General features: G+C 35.7%; 1 protein-coding gene and 1 long non-coding RNA gene across 4 annotated transcripts; one reads left to right on the forward strand and one right to left on the reverse strand.

Annotated features, from left to right (window-relative positions):
- Nucleotides 1-17: 17 nt before the first annotated feature.
- PSD1 (phosphatidylserine decarboxylase 1) lies at nucleotides 18-17,009 on the reverse strand. Of its 3 annotated transcripts, none has more exons than XM_086659326.1 (12): nucleotides 16,672-17,009; nucleotides 16,310-16,410; nucleotides 11,439-11,492; nucleotides 11,238-11,303; nucleotides 10,146-10,206; nucleotides 7,821-7,930; nucleotides 7,465-7,712; nucleotides 6,625-6,731; nucleotides 5,069-5,136; nucleotides 2,462-2,539; nucleotides 900-1,022; nucleotides 18-530 (listed from the first exon to the last, which is right to left on the reverse strand). In XM_086659326.1, the coding sequence occupies exons 1-12, from the start codon at nucleotides 16,826-16,828 to the stop codon at nucleotides 357-359; spliced, it is 1,347 nt and encodes a 448-aa protein (XP_086515452.1). In that variant the 5' UTR covers nucleotides 16,829-17,009; the 3' UTR covers nucleotides 18-356. The 3 variants fall into 3 exon arrangements, with proteins under 3 accessions (XP_086515452.1, XP_086515453.1, XP_086515454.1); XM_086659327.1 differs by having other exon boundaries at nucleotides 18-526; nucleotides 896-1,022; XM_086659328.1 differs by having other exon boundaries at nucleotides 18-526; nucleotides 896-1,022; nucleotides 7,821-7,858; nucleotides 16,672-16,978.
- A 1,598-nt stretch (nucleotides 17,010-18,607) lies between these two features.
- LOC147557723 (uncharacterized) lies at nucleotides 18,608-21,642 on the forward strand. The gene is made up of 2 exons (XR_015235344.1): nucleotides 18,608-21,195; nucleotides 21,300-21,642. It is a non-coding gene; the product is annotated as an uncharacterized LOC147557723 (long non-coding RNA).
- Nucleotides 21,643-23,033: the final 1,391 nt, after the last annotated feature.

Consider the following 23,033-nt stretch of genomic DNA (forward strand, 5'->3'; position numbering starts at 1 on the left):
TCAAATGTTAAGCTAAATAAAAGAAACTTGCAGAGTTCTCATTAGATGATGAACAGTTGTAATATCCAGACACATTCAACTCAAAATCCTACCGAAGCAACCTTTCCCTCAAAATTCTATCAAAAGTTCATAGCAAAACTTCTCTCCCTCTCTCTCTCAACTTGTTCTCCTTCTACTTTGGGGGATGTTGTGGTTTTGCGTATGTGAGAGAGGGAGAGAGAGAGGGAGAAAGAGACTAACCAAAAGCTCACCTTCCTCCAATCCACTTGGTAACAGACAAGGAAAAGGCTTGTGATACAAGGACAGGATAGCAAGTACATAACTCGTGATGGGTTGGTGATTAAGCAAGTCAGTCATCAGTCCCTAGACCACCTGCCAAGTGCCTCTCCCATCCGTACCCTATCTCCGCGCTTAACAGAAAAGTTGAATTCAGATAGATTGCCATTGCCTTCTATGTCTTCTTGCTTTGACTTTGATATGGGAGCCTGGAAAACTAGCACTACTGTTGATCCCATATTGAACGTGGCTACCTGATACAAGAGAGAGAGGAGGGAGAGTTAAATGCAGTAAAGTGTTCAGGAAATTGGGTCGAAGACCCATTTTCTATAGGTCTTGGTTAAAAAGACAAAGGGGGTATTTATTTAGGCTTGAGCTTCTTATGCAAACCGTGAAAACTGCACCAAAACTGTACAAACCCATGCAAACTATGTATAATTCTCACACATTATGTGTTCTTATGCAAACATTACTTCGAGCAAACCGGTGCAAATATTATATAGGGAGTTAAAGCCTAGAAAAGTTCATGGATCCTTTTTAACAAAAAGAAAAATTAGGCCCAGGAAGTTTTTGCCAATATTCCCTAATAACAGTGATTTCAGATAAATGCTAGTTTAACCTACCTCCTCGCCTTTCTTGAGCATGACGCCGACACCTTCAGGTTCGTACACTCGTTCTTGTGGTGGCTCTGACAGAGTTAGCAACTTCTTCCACTTATTGGTCCTTAGCTCAGGCTCAATGGAGAGCTACAAAGTTCAAATTAAGATTCCTTAATCAGAACAAGCATCGAAACTAAATCTGAACAATTAAACTAGGATTATTGCACCAAGCTCATATTAACATTCATTTATGCAGAAAACTGGGGCGTTTGAAACCCTGATAAACTATAGGAACAAGAAATGAATATAAGTGAAATAATGGAGAATAGATAAGCGACACAAAGAAAATAATAAGAGAAAACAAAGAAAATGAAACAAGATGACAAGGATCACAGGGTCAGGCCATTTTACACGCTACAAACATGGATGATCGATCATCCACCTCACTGGGTCACGAAAGTTGACTCTTTTTTTCTACCATAATAACCAGATATATAGATTTTTCATCCTTCACTATATTGAAATACAAATTTGAAATTTTTAATCTTCTAAATACTGGCAATCGCTCTCTTAAGACATTAGGATTTGGCAACCTTTCTAAACTAACGTATTAGTGTATTACTAACAACATGATGCTAGCAACTCCAACCCAACATTTCATATAAAGGTTATTGATACGGTACTTTACCATGTTCAGTATGTGGTTCACTAAGATATACCTCTTTGCTACACTATTTTTGAGTCAGATAGGCAAGACGGTGGGGGGTAGAGTATCTGGTTAACATTGAGTCGACCCCAGGAGGGAGCCATGGCCTGGAGGACCATGCAGTTACATATTAATCCGCTGTCTGTTTATTTATTAATTATGTTCATTTCCCATGTTCAGCTAATTCGATTTTTTCAATATCTGCAGATATCTATTATTATGTATTACTTGCTTATCGAGATTCTATTACAATTTTAGAACTAAGTAACCTAGAAGGAGAAGGATAGTTCTCGACATCCTAAAGGCTGCAGGCTTTACCTAGAGGATATCCAAGAATCACGTTTTTAAAGTTTTATTTCAGTTCACATATAAAATAAAACAACTTCAGGAGAAACTGTGTATGAATTAGAAGTACTATTAATCTTCACATGTCAACAGGACGTGTGCAGCAAATTCCGCTTTTATTGAGCAAGATAGAAACAAATTATTATAGTTCTTCTCCTAAACAATTCTACTGTAATTATTTTTATATAGCTCGTGGCTCCTTATTTTGAACTTATGTTGATGAATCAACGTGTACATATCTAATCTCATAGAACTTCCGCTCAAAAATGATGTGAGAAGGATACAGATAGATACCCTTCATATGATCACAAAATTAGTTCAACTATAGTTCTGAAGTATCAATTATCTGAAACTTCTACTCGTGACAAAATCATATCGTACAATACTGCTGAATAAATAATAAATGACTCAGAAGGTGAAAGAAGGGCAACAACCCTTGGCTAGAGTGGTTATCAAGTTGGTTTCCTCCCTCTAAGTCACGAGACACGAATATATTACCTTTTTAAGAAAATAATATGAAAGAAGAACAACAAACCTCAATAGACCCAATATTTGTCGCACCAATTGCTGCAAGTGCGAAAAACCCTTCCGACCATTGGCCTTCGAGAACAACCTAGTAACATGAAGAAAACAACCAAGACTATCAAGGGTATGAACGTTTACAAGCATTTCAAATCAGTTTCATGTTAAACAGGACCTAAGTAATGATAACCAAAATTAAATCTATCGAAACTGAAATTAAACTTCAGAGAAAAAAAAAATCATAATTATGAATTATCATAGTAACTGCAACAGCTAATTTTCTGTTCCAAATGACATGGAAACCAAGCTCGCTACCATGTTGACAGCAGTATTCAGACAAACAACAAATTTATTGAAACAAAGTGGGAGTTAAAGATCAACTCCAAGGAGTGATTAAGAAAAGTAGGCGATGAATAGGTAACTTGATATTTATAATTATCTTCAGGCTGATGCTTTCCTAGAGTGAGGTAGCCACCCTGAGGCCCAGCTAAAAGTTCTTCCTTAACTGTTATTAATCAGTTACAACATATTGAAGCTGGATTACATAGAGCTAAAAGTTAACTTAGGTTATTAGTTATTTTTGAAATGTATCCCCTTGTCCAAATAGCTCAAATCATGTTGAACACTGAGACAATTACCTGTCTCGTCATTAGATACATTTAGACTAGTAAGAAACAATGATATGGCATTACGTGACTCCTCTCGGCCACCAAACTCAAGTAGAGAAGTTTGAATTATGCTGACAGAGAAAGGTACATCTAAAAGTTTTCAAACCTATTAAACGAGCTCAAAGGCTGAAGGTCCTACATGCTCCAGGAGGGTAATTTTCATGACATGAATTTCCACCCTCAAAATGTAAGGAGAAAACAGAACGCTCCTGTTTAAATGTTCTTGATTGAGTTTCAGACAGATTCTGGGCCAAATCAGGAGGAATTTTATACATCTAAGACACTTGAGACAGCAGCTAGAGCCACCAGGCATCCTTCGGACATCAAGATACACCTTCTAGCAGCAGCTACGGCAGGTAAACTGGGAGCAGCAACATGCACCCAACATGAATCTATCTTCGAGTTAGTTCTATTTTTCTTCATCTTCAACCCTTCCCATCGTTCAATAGTTAGTCCTATTGTATTTAGCTTGCACCAGCTGACTCTCAGCGTTCTACTGAAGAAGCTCCATATATTTTCTGCCACAGGGCAGTGGATGAAAATGTGATCTATAGTTTCTTCTTCCTTGCTGCACGCAATACACCTGTTCGCCAAATTGAAACCTCTTCTCTATAGTTGATCAATTGTGGGGATCTTTTGAATACATGCAGCCAATACAGTGAAGCTTACTCTCGGTGGAGTTGGCTTCTTCCAAATCAACTTGTGAAGATTTGTGCTCAGAATTTGACCTTCTTGACATCTTCTTACATGGAAGTTCTTCACTGTAATTTTCTCCTCTTCCTTCTCCTTCCATACTCTGTTGTCTGGTTGGTTTAAGAGTTATACATCTTCAATTAAGCCTAGCAGTTCAGCTACGATCGGGATTTCCCAATCTTTCAGATTTCTTCTCAACTGTATATCCCATGTACCTTGTTGTTTGTCATGCATCTGTTCTAATGTTCTCCCTTTCGATTTTGAAATATGATATATAGCTAGGAATCTTACCCGCAGGCTAGTTAGACCAGAACGCTATCTTCTGTCCAATACCCACTTTCCATTTTGTAAGGTCCAAATACTCTTCAACTCTGTTTTGGATACCCCTCCAAACTCTACATCTGTATGGGTACTTGTTTCTAGTTGATCTCCATACTTTCAGCTCCTCTCCATATTGTGCCCCACGCTACCCAGTGCAACCTTTTCTTGTCCTTGTCATCATCCGATGTGAAATCAGACATCCTTCTCTACAGTTCCTTCAATATTCCTACTGGAATGGAGAAGAGAGATATGAAGTATGTTGGCAGTGCCTGAAGAACTGATTTGGTAAGGGTTATTTTGCTCCCTCTGGATAATCCTCTCCCCTTCCATGCTGAAAGCTTCCTGTTTACTCTATCAGTGACTGGGTCCTATAATGCTCTTGCTCTGTACCTCTCTCCTAACGGCAGGCCAGGTTTTTATTTTTATTTTTTTGAAACTTAGAATGAATATATAAAAAGAAATAACTATTTACAAGAGAGGGGGGTTAGGCGACTGGATCTCTCACGATATCCAGGCCTCCCAGTTAACAACAACATCCAAGAAAGATACATTTTTAAAAGAGGGTAATTTCCTAATCCAGCAGAAAACGGTAGGCCCAGGTATGATGTTGGTAGATGAACCTCATCTGAAGTTCTTGATCTTCCTTTAAGGTGTGCACCAGAGAATGATTTAAGATGTTGAATGTGTAAGATGTTCAACTGATCCCTTATCTCTAATTTTTTCAGAAGATTTCTAAAATCATTGTAAATGGTACGATGCTTGAATTACCATGCCACATATTCATAAGAATATATAAATATCACGCAGAGTCGCAGAAGACTAGGTGCAACAATAAATAAGTTCCCACAATTTTCAACTTTTCAAGGATACGAGACGACTAGTTAAACAGATGACAACTTAATGATTTTATGTTACGTAATTGGAATCATTGGACATACCCTTTCATTTTCAACATAGAGGTTTTTGATTGTTCGCGTAGCACGTTCATTCAATGGCATAAGTCGACCTGCAAGAACACTACCATTACAAATATATTTCATAAAATGATATACAACTACTGAAGAGAAATGACGCAGAAAAGTTGGCATGCATGCATTTACAATATTAATAATGATATCCATAAGTGACCAATGGCCTGGCTGATATCCATGGTTTATGCCTATTTGTCATGTTGTTAACTAGTTAAACCTAGCTATACTTATATTAAAAGCTTATTCTTCTGCAGGACATATTATGTGGCACAGGAGCATGGTTAATCCTAGTAAAGATGTTACCTTGAGAGAGCTGTTAAGTTTTCATATTTCTACAAAATTAATGATGTCAGAGACACCCAACGTAGGGTTTCTGACCTTCAAGCAGTTAGTGAGGAATCATATCTCTGATGTGAATGGTATATGCTTTCAGGTTACTATGAATGGGAATGGGAACGGGAACGGGAACGGGAACGGGAACAGGAACAGGGAGGATTAGGTTATTTATTAGCCAAATTACTACGTGGAAACAACCTAGAATGCATAGCAATACTATATGTTGCAAATCCCTCATAGGTACTCATGTGCATCAAAGTGCTATCCAAACCGTAGCATGTAATCCTTTTGCCTGCTGGTGTTTCTTAGTTGCCTTTTGTCCACTAAGGTGATTTTTCTTTGGAAATACCTTTTTAATTCGATCAATTCAAATTATTCAAAAAAAGAGAAAACTGATGACTTATTTCTAACTCGCATAACAAGTTTACCCCACCTAAATAGGTATATAACAAAGCTAAATGGTAACAAGGTAACTCATAAACAGTTGCTAATCTACTAAAAATCTAAACTACCAATACTTCCATTGTTACTACCCTTTGCAAGCAAGTTCCACTTGTTGATCCTTAATACTCTTTACAACTTACAAGCAGCCCAGTCAGCTGCCTGGATGGATCCAAGGATGCCCTGCATCAGCTTGATCCACATGAGAACCCCTAAAGAATATATTGTCTCTCATTACTTACATAGGTCCATCATGTCATCATCTCTGAAGATTAGACAGTAATGTTCTCACAATTATATGCTTCCACAATTCCGCCTCCATATCTTCTTCTTTAATATATTCATTCAAAATTTTCAATAAAAATAAAATAAAATAAAATTTCATATATAACATTGAGAAATTGAGTCAAACTGTTAATCTTAATTAAGGAAATTGTCAATATCTTTTAGGCTTGAGCTGCCTATGCGAACTGTTGATCTTATTTAAGAAAAATGTCAATATCTTTTAGGCTTGAGCTCGCCATGCAAACTGTGCAAACTGTTGATAATTGATACTATATACAAACCACACATACTATGTGCAAACCTGTGCTAACCCTAGTCCGTCAAACCTGTGCAAACAGAAATATATGTAACCTTTCTGACAACAAAAAACTTTGGCCTAGGGAACTTTGGCCATTTTCCCCAGTGTAAATTCTATGACTTTGCTGTAATGAAGCAACCAGAAAGAAAACAAGTTATGATACCTGAGAAATGGCGTCGGAGAAAAATATTGCAATCAACAGGAGAGTGTACTCTATGATAATCACCAGGCTTCAAATATATTACACAGTAAAACACACCTTTCATTTGACTGCAGCAGAACAGTAGAGTGAACATGATTTCAACTTCAGGAATTTGATACAAATCCAGAAACAGATGTATGAATACATTGAACATCATAGGAGCAAATCATGATTCATAATTACCACATCAAGGACATAAATGCCCTCGTAAATATCATTCTTTCACGTTATGTTTACTCTTCAACAAGAGAGTCGGTTGGGCAGAAACTATTACTTGGAAATCATTGGCAGATCGGTAGGAATCTGTTGCAATGTGGAAACTTTAAAGCGTTTATCTTGGTAAAGTTCAGCTTGGTTCATAATGAAGTATGACCTACATCTAAATGATCTCAAGAGTGATATTTAATGCATAATTCGTAATTCGTATACGACTTTCATTCATTTGACAATATCCAGAATCAATAACAATGCTATAGATTGTGTTCACTGTGCTTCAGGTTACGGTACTGAAATAAGTGGAGTACATTCACAGCACTAATGACCGATCCCAAGTTGAATGAGACAAAGTGGAGAAGTCGCCACCAGTTCATTTCGAGCCAACACTTGCAAGTTGCAACAGAGTGACAGATAGCTTAAAAACTTATAAACATATAAGTAAAATGTTTATCAAGATTAAAAAAAGGAGGGATTGGAACATGAAAGAAATTCATTTCCTCTTACCAGAAGCAAGACTTTCTTGAATTAATGAATAGCATTAAAAAAACAAACCTCACACTAGAACTGCAAACCAAGGAAACATACCCTGTCGGAGTTGGTTCTCTCACTTGAGGAGAAGCAAGTGAAACTCGCCACCAAGACCTTTTACTTCTATTTTGGGCAGATTTTTTATATTCGTCATCAGTTTCAAATATATCTGGGACTGATGTAAGAATTGAACTTGCACCAAGAAGAGAATATGCAGAGTAAGAAAAGCCTTTAACTTGCTCAATCATGGCCCCTGATTCTTTCAGCTCCCCAAATCTCAAAACCGTACCATCCACAGGACTAACCTATGCGAATAGTGAATCATAAGATAGACAAATATTGTAAGTTAGCAACTAATAAACTGAAAACCAACCAACCAAAAGAAAAGAAACAGTAGATTGGTTACCAGTTACCATGCAATGTGGATCAGGGTCAATAGGCCTAGAGCCTGCTTTAAGAGTGCGAGTAAAAAAATCTCGTAAAGAAGCATACTGATCCAGAGGCAGTGCAGCTTCTTCTAAATCTACAACACAGAGTGGCTTTTGATGTTATGTTTGATTTGTCTAGGACTCCGACAAGAATTCTACAATTCCAACCACATCTAGAGCTTATCTCTCCTTTAATAAGTCTCTATGAACACGGAAATACAACCTATTTACCACTCAATAAGTTAGCATCTGGAAAAATAAATTGCTGCCATTTATTTTTGTTCCGTAGAACTCTGGAGTTCAAGTAATGAAGTGCAGCAAGTCAGTTGCAAAGCCAGAAACTTTGGTCTCCATGAGTTTACAATATCATAGTAACCTAATTATTTAACGGTATTAGATACAGATTTCTTTACAAATGCGAGCAAATCAACATTCATCGATTCATCTCTCGTCGGATTGCATAATCTATTTTCAACCATGTACAGCTGAAATTGTTAGGTTTATGCCACAATATTAAAAGTGTGTAAAGAATAGGACACACCCTATTGTTTGTTCTCTCTGTCATTTCGTTATTTCGTTTTTGCTCATTATTGTTGCGTCCTCTCTTTTCATTGTTCAACTGCATATCTAATCTATCATTTGGAAGTTAATGCCCTTCAAGTATCACATGGTCAATATCTAAAAACAAAAAACAACGCCACAAAATAACAAAACGTTTTTTTAATAGATGTGTTGTTGGTTTCGTTGTTCTAAATATCAATTTGTGACGCCCAAGCCCTAGCAGTTATCGATATTGTCCCCGCTCTAGACACCTGACACAGGTACGGGCTTTTGTTCTTGGCGAAGGCTCCACAAGCCGCCCCAAAAGGCATCGGCACTTACCAAGCTTGAGAGTACACATATAGCCAGGCTCCGAACACTCTCGTGAGCGATGTGGGACTAAAACTGATATTTAAATAATAAAACCTGTAGAAAACTGATGTATAAAAAGAAGGTATAAAAATTATGTAAGAGAGAGAGACTAAGGAAATACTTTACCAAGAACTAAACGAATAAACAATTATAATATCATCATATAAAGATGGATCAATATTCAATGATAAAAGCAAAGTTTTAACAGTTAAATTCCATGTATTGATTTGGATGAGGTGACCTTTGGGGCTATATGGATTTCAGCTTACTTAGGTGTAGGGCGTGATTTGGGCAGGGTGTGAACCCAAGGTTTTAAAAGGTGTGATTTTGAAGTTAGATTTAAATCGATTGGAAGCATTAAATGTTTACCTTCTTGGAAGTTAACAAGTTAATTACTTAATTAGGTCAATTTTTTTCAACCTTCACAGCTGGGGTGAACAACTTAAGATGGTCATGCAATTGGGGCTGTGGGGACCGTGCCCCAACAGGCCCCAATATGGCTTCGCCACTGCAGTAAGTCAAGGAAAGTAAACGTGAGGATCATGTAGCAGCATTGTTTATCAAGTTTGTGATGCTTGAAGATATTACAAATAACCAAACTAAGTCACGGACAGCTCTAGGTAGAGAATGTTCATCAAAATCTCTGTGTGAAGAAGACGCAACAAGTGAGTTCCAAGTTGATAAGATCAAACTTGATTCTTGATATTGGGTTACTCCTTACGGATGAAATTCTAATAATGAAAACGATTAAATTGCTAATTAAAAAAAAACTAATCGTACATTGCTACTGTTTTAATGAAAGTTACTGTTCATTATGACTGACATATTTCAAGCTTAAGAAATCTAAAAAAGGATGTCCTTCACCTTCTGAACAGAAATCTGATTTCGAATCTCTTCATATGGTTTTAACATAATGGTACTCATTTTAATTTTTTCATGCTATATTTCTTGTTAGAACATGGTAACATAAGTTTTATGCTTATTTTCTGTGAACTTTCTAAAGGAAGTTCATCATTTACACAACATTTCGATCATTATCATGAATCTGTTATTACTTCCATGTTAATTGAAGTCTACTTTGGTAAGATATTCTACTTTCCAGGCAAACCAAAATTTATAGCTGAATCAAACTTTAATACATTGAAAGAATTTTTAGAAATCTTCTGGATAGGTTTCAGTAGTTTACTGATGTTAGTGGGATTTATGTTTAGATTAAGAATTTAGACAAATACGATTAGTTATCTAAAATATTACCTTATAATGGAAGAGCAAAACTAGAATTGTAGTACTTTGGGCAATATGTATTAGACTTGATCCAAATTTAAAATATGAAGTATAATTATTTAGGAAAGGCAAACAAGGACAGAGTAATAAACAGAGAAAGTCACACATCCGTACTTGAATGAAATGCTCGAGCCCAAGCTTTGTGGATGTAAGGACGCAACCAAATAGGAAATTTCTGAGAAAAATGAATTATTAGTTATATTGTTGTTGAACGACGATAAAAATCAGCTTAAGATCATGATTGGTTACAATTACAATTTTCTTAACAAAAGACAGAATTTGCATTAATTAATGATGAATGTACATAACTCATTATGTAACCAACCCCAGCAACCCAAACTTTAGAGGCTAAAAGATTACATCGTCTTAAACATAGCCTCTCAATTAAAAATAAAACCCTGTATGACACTAATGATATCCAATGTTCCTTTTCGACGAAAAATATAGAAGGCTAGAAGCCTTAGCCCTTTAGACATTTACTTTGACTCCTCGCTGTTCAAACACCCCAGATAACCGCATCAGGTATTAAGTTCCACAAATTTTTCTTTTCCTATGCACTTTTGTCATACCCTATGAATGAAAATCATTCAAAATTTAATGGGTAGTCCATGCCACACTCCTCGCATCAAGAAAAAGATTCTCTTTCTCCAAACCAGAGGACAATGAAGACACATATGTGTTGTAACTCCTCATCTGCCTTACAGAATATACACGTATTGAATTAATCCCACCAAATCACCAATTAAGGTTTAAAAGGGTTTACGAACAATATGGACTGGTAAAGTCTGCCAGACCATTAGGGTTAGCAGTTGCTTATAAATATGGATACAAGAGTTTGCTTTATTCATCTTTTGAACAATGAAAACCTAAGGTTTTGTTATTTCTTTATCCTCGTCATTAGATTTTAAATTGTTGCTTTCTTTTTCTTCAACCGTGCTATATATTTCATTAGATCATTATTCAGATTGCTCATAAAGACTCTCTCTCTCTCTCATAACAATGACAACATAAAATATGAAATAAATACCTACTAACAAATAATAGACCTAGAAGCTCAAGTGCTCGACAGGAGAATATAAAAATTAATTTACAGTTCAAACTTTAAAGTAGAAATTATGATTTAGACAAATATTTCTTAGAGAGACACTTTTATTTGGTTGATTCAGAAAATGAAATATTGGTGTTAACAGTTGAGGTCCTACGTACCACATCTGTGACGAAGCCCCACATACGTGAAATAGAGCGCAAGGGAAGCAACCTCAAAAATGCAGCCTATAATCAGCATAGTCAGGGAATTGAGGAAGTCTTAGTAAGGGGAAAAGAATACACTGATGTCCTAATCATAAAAAAATAATAACAATAATAATAATAAAGCTAACAAAAATGTGGATAGTTCTAATCCATTACTTTTGCATCTGGTGAGAACTCGATATCAATCCCTTTCTCCCTTGCTTCTTCATGCTGACAAAAATCATAATACAGAAAATCCAACTTACATGCATATAAGAAGCAAAATAATGTAGGTGGCGTGGAAATTAAACTATGAAAAACTTTTCAAAAAGAAAAAATTAAACTATGAAACACAATAAAGAAAGCAACAAAAAACAATAAGGAAAGATAAACTTGCAATCAAAAGGATTATTATACATCAATTGATGAAGAAAACACAAAAAACCTATTTATATAAGCTCAGTTAAAACTTAATTATGGGGTGAGCCATCAAAATGAGTTCGTCAGTTCCCACTAGATGGTCTCCACTACACGCACATGTTGAGACAAAACTTGTTACGGAGATCAGATATAAAGGAGATGAAAGAGACTGCCACAATGGATGTTTTGGAAATGTTCATCTCATCTTGCACAATGATGTAGGTGTTGCCAGAAATTACAGCACCGTATAGGAATGGATGGTCCAAAATTCTTCTGGTTGCGCGTCTTCTAAGTACTTGTGGACCCTTGTTGTGAATTGTGATGCGGATATTTACTAATTCCCTGGCCACAAATGCTTCTCTGGATGCACGTGCCACTTGTGGCAGCTTTATACGAAGCATTTGCACAATCAAGATTGTCCTTGAGCCCGTAGTGCCTAGATTTTGTTCACATTTTCGCTATGTTGAGCTCGGTCAAGTTACTCGGAGAATGAAATAGGTTGACTCGAGCCTGGGATGGCCTAAGCAAATCCATGGTTGAACCCCTGAGTTGAGACTTCGCGAGTAATTCAAGAAGAGTCAGCGGAACCAACGTCGAGTCAGAGGGTGGGAGCGGTTTATTATGTTCTCGAAAAAATTCAAAATAATGGAATAGGTGTTATTATAGGGATATTTATAAAAATTGCAAAGAAAGATTCCAAGTGATGACTTTGGAGCATGATTTGATAATTTTGTTTAGTTAGAAGTTTAAGAAGACCCCTATTTAAGTGTTGAAAGCGTCTCCCTCAAGACAAAGTCAAGCGGGAGTTTGTGAAGGAGGCACATGTAACATATAGAGGACGCCTTTGAAACTTCCTTTTTTTGAGTTAGGGGCATCGGCTAACGGTCAACACCAATGGGTTGTCAGTATACGCCCTTAACTAAAAACTATAAAATCTTGCTGCAAGTCGTTACTTGGAACCTTTCTTAGCCCCTTTACTAAATATCCCTTTATTAAGTCTTAAAAGAAAAAGAAGGGGAAGAATTAAAAAACCGACTCTCACTACAACAGTATTTTATTTATCAACAAAAGCGGATGATGAATCTTTAAATATAAGATATGAGCAAGGAATGAAATGTCGACATATTTCGGCCAAAATATGTCGGTATTTCATCCTACCGACACGAAAAGTAGGTTACATAATTTTTGTGTCAGATTTCCACCGAAATCTGACACGAAATTTCGAAAAATGGAGAAATTTCAAAGTTTCAGTGTAAAGATTAGAAACCCTAATGGGTTCCTGACAATTGCTCTTTCAAAAGCAAAAATAATTGATGGGAACAGTAAGATTCCTTCATGATTTCGAAAGTTTATAAATATAACCCATTAATCATCCAATTTTCTTCATCAAAATCAGAAATAACATACCTCTGATCATCTTCTCTCTTAAGGTTATTCAATATTTTTTCCAATTTTCTTCATCAAAATTCTTCATCTTTCTTCTCTATCTATCACCTTCCTTCTAGGTTAGTCTTCTTCAAGCATTAATCATCCTGATTAATTTTATAAACTAGATGATTAATGCTTAAAGAAGACTAACCTAGAAGGAAGATGATAGATAGAGAAGAAAGATGAAGAAAATGAAGAATTTTGATGAAGAAAATTGGAAAAAATATTGAATAACCTTAACAGAGAAGAAGAAGAAGAAGATGATCAGAGGTATGTTATTTCTGATTTTGATGAAGAAAATTGGATGATTAATGGGTTATATTTATAAACTTTCGAAATCATAAAGGAATCTTACTGTTCCCATATATTATTTCTGCTTTTGAAAAAGCAATTTTCAGGAACCCATTAGGGTTTCTAATCTTTACACTGACATTTTGAAATTTCTCCATTTTTCGAAATTTCGTGTCAGATTTCGGTGGAAATCTGACACGAAAATTATGTAACCTACTTTTCCTGTCGGTAGGATGAAATACCGACATATTTCGGCCATTTCGGCCGAAATATGTCGACATTTCATTCCTTGCTCTCAAGTCATAGTACCTATTTTCGATGGAGAATCATATGATTATTAGAGTACTCGAATGAGAACCTTATTCATTTCACAAGGACTAAGGGACCTCGTACAAATAGGACACCAACAACCCAACAATGATGCTCAACCTCAATCATGGAATGAGAACAGGAAAAGACGATACTATGAGAACCTAATGAGGTATGCAAAAGCTTTGTTGTACATTACCAAGGAGTCAGAAAAAACCATATTTCCATGATTGATAAAAATTACATGTAAAGAAGCATGGGAGATCTTGATGAATGAATTCAGAGGCACTGACAAGGTAATAGTATTAAACTTTAATGTTTATGGAGGGATTCTGATACTCTACTACTGAAGGAAAGTGAGCCCAGTCAAGCATTCGTTTATCGTGTATGTAGTATAATTAATCAGATAAGAAGTAACGGAGACATTATTGAAGATAAGAAAATTATTCAGAAAATTTTAAGGAGCCTCCCAACAAAATTTGATCATGTAATGCCTGCCAAAAGAATCTAAAGATATATCTTCTTTAACATTGGTTGAATTTATTGGTTCCCTCCAAGTACATGAGGAGAGATTATGCATATTTGACCAGCCCTTAGAACAGGCATTCCAGACAAAAATAAATACATCTATGAACTATGGACAAAAAAGAAACCAATAAGACCATGGACTAAATTTTCAATATAAAAAAAAAAGTAACATTGTCTGAGCTCGGGGTAGAGGAAAGTATAAAAATCAGAGGAGCGATGAAAGAAATTTCAAATCTACTGTAATTTATGTAAGAACAATGGCCACAATAGTAAAGATTTTCATTATAAATGCACAAGGTGCAAGAGATATATTCATTTTGAAAAATATTGTTGGTACCAGCAAAAAGGTGAGGTCAATTTTACAAAAGAAAAGGTTGTTGGTACCAGCAGAAAGGCGAGGTCAATTTTACAAAAGAAAAGGTTGTTGGTACCGGCAAAAAGATGAGGCAATTATATAGAGATAACTATGTCTATATTAGAGCATCACCAATGCAACAGTCGAGAAAACTTTAAAAATCCTAGGTGTCAAATGTGAAAAGTGGATTGCTAAATTGTCTCTTTCCTACTTGGTCATTTAGATATACTCTATACGACAGGCTTCTCCAATGCAACATTAAAAAATACTCTAAAGCATATATTTTGACAAAATAATTAATTGAATTGCTCAGGCGGCACTTAGAGATCCTCAAGAGGACACTTTAAATTTAGAGTGTCCTTATAAGATCTCTATAAGAATAAATGTTGCCACGTCATTTAAAGATTCAAGATCAGTTTTTCTTTGGAGATCGTTTTTAAAGAAAAACTTTACAAAATCCTGTGTGGCACTCTCAGTTTTAGAGTTCAAGTGTTGCATTGGAGATGCTCTTAATGAGTAGCAAGTTCCTACATAAGACTAGTAGATTCCATTAGCTCTATTTTCTTGAAAATTATTCCATTAGCTCTATAAAAGTGTAAGATATTTGTAACTTGTAGGAAACAACAATTGAATTCAGATGTACTCTCTAGTCTCTCCCATAACGTAAAGAAGAAAATAACAATTTGTATCGTGTCACTAAATAGGTCTAACTATTAATTATGATCAACCTTCATCGGAATACCAACACATATCAATGTGTGACTTCCTCTGGGATGATAAAGAGGGAACAAACAGTATTCATTGGGTCACATGGAGCGTGATCTATCAAGAGCTGCAATTAGGAGGTTTGGGGATAAAAAAAACTTCAAAATTATGAATGATGCTCTATTAACTAAATGTAATAAAGATTTATATCAGAGAAAACTATGCTCTGGCAAGAAATATTATTGAGAAGTGCGGAGAAGAAAAGGGAAGTTGGGATCATAAACTCACCAAATCATGTTATGGATGTGGGGTTTGAAAAGGGATACAAGGTACCGTGATGGAATTTGGGGGATGGTAAGAGTATCAGCTTCTGGCATGATGTCTGGTGTCACAAAATCACATCGAGAGATAGGTTTGCAGCAAATTCCTCCAAGGGTTAGTTTTATAGTTTGGACCGTCGCCAAGAACAAGGTACCAACAATGGACATGCTTAAGAGACGTGGGACGCCTATGCGAATAGATGCATAAGATGCAAAAATTCGGAAGAGACAGCTGGACACGTATTCCGACACTGTGACAAGGAAAGATTCTTATGGGAATTTTACATACATTAGGAAATCACTGGTGCTCTCCCAAATCGGTAATACAAACTATTTCTCAATGGCAACACTTAAAAGTAAAAAGGTGAAGAAGGAATTATGGACTCTTATCCCAGCAGCAATAATATGGGCAGTATGGAAGGACAGAAACTGCAAAATCGTCAAAGAATCAAACACCAACATGAAGTGGAAGAAATTCTAGCACTGCTCTTTCATTGGCGTTGACAGATTTCTTGGACAAAGGACAAGATATACTATGATTTTGTTCTTAAGCGAGAGGATTTGATAATCTAACATAATTCTATTTATCTTTTTAAACCTCCTTGTACATCCTTTCCCATATAATTAATATAAATACAAAATTTCAAAATAAATCAATGTTCAGAAGAAATGAAAATCAGGAGAACAAATACCTTTTTATCATTATAGAGGCGTCGAGCATGAAGAATACCAAGCATAAATATAGTAGCCACAGTGGCACCAGGCACCAAATAAGTATTACCTGTTTCTGACCCTGTAGTAGCAAGCACAAGGCCATTCCTCATCCTTAAATATAGGTTATTAATTCAAATCATGTATATTATCTTAAATTACTGAGTGAACAATTCTATAAAAGAAATAGAGTCTGAGATCTTTATAGTCAAGGGTTAGCCCTAAAAATACACTTTAGCTAGGTTTATTACTAGTAGTAATTTGAAACTAAATGTTAACAATCAAATGCTGCTCGAATGAATACAAGTACAAGTTATGAAGCTTGCAATGTGGAGATACAGACCTTGTTCTTCTCCATCTCTACTGCTGCTACTGCTGCTGCTACTGTTGTTGCCATTGCTGGAAGAAGAGATGAAACTGAGACGACAATGGCGATGGTAAGGAGGAGGAGGATGAAGAAGAAGATTGATGACTTTTCTTCGACTGAGTACAACAGCCATGAATTTTATGAATTGATAAACAAGTTCTTCTGTATTTTACAGATTGTAAATAGATAGTAGGTGTGAACTTATGTTTCTTCTCGGGGTGGGAATCTTGGATTTCAAGTCGTCTTCGTGGGGATCGTTAGGTTTAAAATGGTTTCTTCAGTCAACTGCCCTTGCGGCCCAATATATTTGAAGCGGGTGTTTTTGAGGAATACAGTGTTTTTTTAACCACCCCACCCCAAGGGATGAAAGTGAAGACTGCGGAAACCGAAAGACCAATGAAAATCAAATCAAACCGGAAAAAATCTGACCAACAAATCGTGGTTTAGAAAGGTTGGTCTTTTTTTGATTGAAATGGTCTTTTTAAGTTTGGTTCGGTCTTTTTTCTAACAAGCACGTGGACTCCGAATCGGACCGAAGTAAATGCTACTCCCCTCCGTCCCAAAATGAATGCAACAATGATAGACCTCTCGGTGGATTTCCCGGTCAAAACCCGGCTGGGTGAGTTGGCTTGCCAACCGGGAGTGGAATCATGACGTGGTGACTGCTTAAGTTGGATTTTATATGGAATCTAATTTTAGTCCCTCATAGTATGCTTAATTCTAGTTGAGGACCCCATAAAAGTCACCAAAAGTCAGATTTTAAGTTGGATTTTATACCTAACGAGCTAGGGTTCTCTCTCTCTATCTATCTGTTAGAAACGCCGCCACCACCACCACCACCGAGCTCCGACGTCTTCTCTTTCATTTTCTGACTGAAAATCTAGTTAGGTATTTCTCCCTCCGTCATTCTCTCTTTCTATCTTATTTACTTTCTCTCTCTAACTATGTTACATTAGACTGGAATTTGAAAACCCTAGATATGTTTGTTGTTTTAAAAACCCTAATTGTCTTCCAAATCTTGTTGGAGAAGGAGAGTAGAATCGTGGTAAAGGGTTAGGAAGGAGTTGGAACAAGAATATTGACTTTTACTTTGTATTTGGAATTGAATGATTTTGGTTTATGTTTCAGGGCATTGATTTTTTTATTTTGGTTTATGTTTTAGGGCATTGATTTTGATTTTGATTTTGTTTCAAAATTCTAGAGTTTGAAACAAAAATTAAAAATCTGGGTTTTTTAGTTTAAATGTAATTTTATAATGGGTTTTTGTTAGTTTTCTATTTTATTGTGTGATTAAGCTCAAATTTTGATTTGTAATAAGATTAGTGATGATGATGTTGTTTTTGTTCTTTTTTTACTTTTTACAGAGGTGAGAAAGCATTTTGCAGTCGTGAATGCCGTGAACAAGAGATGCTGGTTAATGAAGGAATGGATAAGCTCTGAATCTTAAATATCAAATCTGTAAGACAATTAATCAGGTTCAGATTGGTAATATTTGTAAATTTTTTATTTTTCTATGTACCCATTTTGAAGAATCAACTTAGATTGGGAGAGAGTTTTGGAGCAAGTTAGATCTGAAAATAATGTGTAATTCAATTTGGTTCTTTTAATCTTCTTTCTTTGTTATCTTATCATCTTTCTTCTAATTACATCTAAACTAAATTACCTGTATGAAAAAAAACTAACAAAAATCCATTATAAAATTACATCTAAACTAAATTACCTGTATGAAAAGGAGATTGTCATGCCTAATTAACTTTAGTTAAATGATCCCATGTATATCTATTCTTTTTAGGATTGGATTTTTTCATTGGTTACTGACTACTTTAATTTTTAGTAGTTGAAGTAGTTAGAATCTGATAATATTTGCTTAATAGAATATCTTTTGCAGAGATGCCGCAATCTTCAGAAAGTAAACATATGGATAATTTTGAGCTAATGTCCGAGAAAGAAAGTGACAAACATAAAGAAGTAATTGTACCAAGTGTTGGTTTGGAGTTCCAAACCGTTGATGAAATGTATGAAGTATGTCTTTCTTATGCTAGAAAAGAAGGGTTCTCAATATGCAAACGATCATCAAAAAAAGAGGAAGGAGTAATTCGATACATTACACTGACTTGTGGGAAAAATGGGTCAGCTAAATCAGCAAGTAGCAATCCTATTCAACCACAACCTACTAGTAAAACTGGGTGTCAAGCCAAAATTTGTGAGAAGTTGAATGAAAGTGGGAAGTAACAAAATTACTAGTGTTCTTTTAGAGCACAATCATATTCTTAGCCCCGGAAAAGCTCGCCACTTTAGATGTTATCGAAAGATTAATGCACGTGTGGCAAGACAACTTGAAATTAGTGATATGGCAGGAATTAAAGTGAACCGAAACTATAAGCAACATGTTGTAGCGGCTGGTGGACATGATAATGTCCCATTTAACGAAAGAGATTGCAGAAATTATATACAAAAGAAAAGAGCAATTCGTCTTGGGGAAGGAGATGCTGCAGCTATTCAACGATACTTTTTTACTATGCAGAAGAAGAGCAATGGTATTGTTTTTAGTATGGATTTAGACGATGAAGGTTGCTTATGTAATGTGTTTTGGGCAGATAGGAGGAGTAGAGAGGCATACAAAGAATTTGACGATGTTGTAACATTCGATACAACCTACCTAACAAATAGATATGGTCTTCCGTTTGCTCCTTTTGTTGGGATTAATCATCATGGGCAATCTATTCTTTTGGGTTGTGGTATATTGTCTAATGAAGATACAGAGTCATTTAGTTGATTGTTTAGGACTTGGCTTGATTGTATGGATGGTAAGGCGCCTGATGGTATTATTACAAATCAGGATCAAGCTATGCGGTGTGCTATTGAGGAAGTTTTTCCTAGCACAAGATACCGATGGTGTCTTTGGCATATAATAAAGAAGATACCATAGAAACTAAGTAGCTACAAAGAATACAAGAAGATAAAATACTACGCTACATGATATTGTTTATGACACAGTTAGCATCGAAGAGTTCGAGTCTAAGTGGAAATATATGATGGATCATTATAGTTTATGGGACAATTGATGGTTGGATGATATGTATAGAGAGAGAAAATGATGGGTTCCAATATTTGTGAAACCTTACTTCTGGGCGGAAATGTCTAGTACCCAGTGAGAGTATGAATGCGGTTTTTGATGGATATGTTAACGCAAAAACCTCATTAAAGGTATTTGTTGAACAATACAACGTCATTTTAAAGGATAAAGTTGAGAAAGAGGCAAGAGAAGACTTTAGGTCTTATAATTTTGTCTTGCCTTGTGTGACTCCTTTCGAAATAGAAAAACAGATGAGGGACATTTACACACTAGCTAAGTTTCAAGATTTTCACTCTGAACTATCTGGAAAACTTGCTTGTGACTATATGGAGGTTAGAGAGTATGTCGCACAGTATGAGTATTTAATTTCAGAGAAAAATGAATTTAGTAAGGCTAGATATATGGTGTTGTTTCAGCCTACTGAGTGTGAGATTAAATGTAATTGTCTTTTGTTTGAGTCTAAAGGCATTTTATGCCTACATTCACTGATGGTGTTGTGTAGAAATGATGTGAAGGTCATACCAGAGAAATACATTCTAAGGAGATGGAGGAAGGATGTGAAAAGATCTCATACACGGGTTAATGTAAACTATGATGGGTGGGATACAACACCAGAGCAGAAATGTTATGATGAATTAGGTTTGTTATTCACTGAAATAGCAGATGAGGCATCTTTGGACGAGAGAAGCACTAATCATTTAAAAGAATGGATGTCGAAATATAAGTTGAAGATGAACTCAAAAGAAGTCAAGAGAACTAGTTCAGGGACAAGTCGACAAACGGGTTATACAGTCGACTGTGAGGATAATGCACGTGAAGATATCCATGATCCTGTCTTAGTTAAGTTGAAGGGTCGTCCAAGAGAGACTAGATTTAAAAAGAAACCATACAAAAAGAGAAAAGTAAGTCGTTTTTGTCTAACTTACCTCTATTAATGTTTCATACTTTTCTTACATTGTCTACTATACTAAATCCTATTATGTTTGTGTTTATTTTATAGGTTTCAACTTCTAGAGCGACTTCATGTGAGCCCGAGGTGAAGACACAAGAGAGTTTGCCCGAAGTATATTCAACACCGGAACCTATGATGGTAATTTGTTTACTTACCTATTTTCATCTTATTTAGTTAAAATTCTTAGCATGTTTGTGTTTATTTAATAAGTTTCATCTTCTAAGATTACTTCATGTGAGCCCGAGGTGGAGACACAAGAGAGTTTGCCACAAGTATATTCAACACCGGAACCTATGATGGTAATTTGTTAACTTACCTATTTTCATCTTATTTAGTTAAAATTCTTAGCATGTTTATGTTTATTTTATAGATTCCAACTTTTAAGATGCCTTCAAGTGAGTCCGAGTTGAGTACACAAGAGAGTTCGATTCGTCGTAGTCAAACTATATTTTCTACACCGGAACCAAGGATGGTAATTTGTTTAACTTACCTCTTGTCTTCTTATTTAGTTAAAAAAATCCAAGTTTGTTTGTGTTTACTTTAGTTTAGAAATCTTAATATGTTCGCTTGGTGCAGTCTCACATGGATTTATTGCTGGGAGTGTATCGTCCTCAATTTGCAAGTGGTTCAAGTGTCCCGTTTTCACCAAATGTGGGAGTTCGACAATCTGGTTATGGAAGGACACATTTTCAATTGATCGACGAGTCCGACGATGAATTTGATTTTTCAGCCGACGAATAAGAAGATTGCGATTTCGATGGAACGACTAAGAAGAATGCGCTTAAACCTAATTTGATTTTTCAGCCGACAAATTTGATTTTGTAATGCTTGTAATGCAGTAGTAACTTCTAATTTTGAATTTGAAGTGTTAGCAGTAACTTCTAATTTAGTTACGTGAAACTTTTCTAGTTTTGATCCATGATTTAAGATCCATTGAAATGCTAAAACTACGTACTACTAGTTAATAAATGTTATTTTTTTAAATAACTTTGAAACACTCGAAACAGCTCAAGTTAGGATCCTTCCAGTTGGTAGTGTTCAGACCCTGGCTTGCCAAGTTGCATTACGTAATTAAATTACCAAAACTGATGCCTCGGTGGTTCATCTTTAGAGTAGAGGAAATATGTATGTCTCAGTTTTGTTTGTTGATAGAAATAACTTTTGCAGGGAACAGTCTGCTGTTAGTCATGGTATTACTTGGCTTCATGCTCTTTCTGTTAAACGAGCTGAAATTAAAGGAGCAACGGCATTTGCAGTTGCTGGTGGGTTTATTCCCTGATTTCAGTTCCACATTCTTTTAGCAAGTTCAGTTTAAATAATTTTGTGCATCCTCATGGTTTGGTCCTACATGAAAATAAAGTTAAGACACTGTTTTATACTTAAATTACAATGATAGAGTATATAATTGTCTGCCATTACATGAAAATAAATCATACACAATACATGATTACAAGTTGTACCATAAGATCAGATTAAACCATACAACAACAATGACCCAAAATAAACTACATACATAGTATATGACGATGACTACATCTTTTTGATGGCTTTCAACTTCAACTCTGCGCTTTTTATAAGTTCTTACTTCAATTCTTCACATTGTTGGTAGCGCTCCATAGCTTTACGACATTCCAACTCCAGAGACATAAACTTTTCAGCAATACGACTTATTTCGATGTCTTCTTTGGTAGACGCCTCCGGTATGTCATCACAATCATGGATGTCTTCTTCAAAAATGTGAAACCCACATCCACGCTTTCCATTATAAGATGACTTTGGGCAACAATAGAACCTTCGACCTTCAGATTTTGATGTGATGAGCTTGGCAGGACCATCCCCACATGTACATAAGCGAAGTTCATCCAACCAACACCAAAATCCATATCCCTTGTCATGAAATCCTCTCTACACATAAAGAATTCTTGTAACTATATACTTCAAATATACTTCAAATAGTGTATATAAAATATAGTAAAAAAAACGATACCGCTTGTGAACACTTTGTAAACCATCGATTAGGATTGCGCTCAGTTCTGGGCAACACTTTAAGAAAACCACTCGAGCAAGCACACAATATCTGTTTTCTTTCTTGTACGGAATCCATTATCATAGATTTTCTATTTGTAAAAAATAGATAACCTTTATTATAAGCTCAAAATAGTTTTTAAATAAACACACACGACCACACTATTACCTTTCACTTTCGGTTAGTCGAGCCATCACCTGCAAAACAGTAACCTAAGCAAACAAAATATAGCATCACATTTCCATTATTTTAGACAAACCAAAACAGAACTATTTAGGCATGAT

Source organism: Eschscholzia californica, unplaced genomic scaffold (genome assembly GCF_041429995.1).
Source record: "Eschscholzia californica isolate CP2 unplaced genomic scaffold, dmEscCali1.0.p SCAF_2, whole genome shotgun sequence".
NCBI classification, from domain to species: Eukaryota; Viridiplantae; Streptophyta; class Magnoliopsida; order Ranunculales; family Papaveraceae; genus Eschscholzia; species Eschscholzia californica.

Bases quoted from the DNA above. Each gene is read 5' to 3' on its own strand.
- PSD1 (XM_086659326.1), bottom strand. From the start codon at position 16,828: ATGGCTGTTGTACTCAGTCGAAGAAAAGTCATCAATCTTCTTCTTCAT. The intron at 10,207-11,237 runs GTACGTAGGACC...CATTTTTCTCAG, and splicing joins GGGGCTTCGTCACAGATGTG to AAATTTCCTATTTGGTTGCG. The intron at 1,023-2,461 runs GTTTGTTGTTCT...TGAACTTTGTAG, and splicing joins CAAATATTGGGTCTATTGAG to CTCTCCATTGAGCCTGAGCT.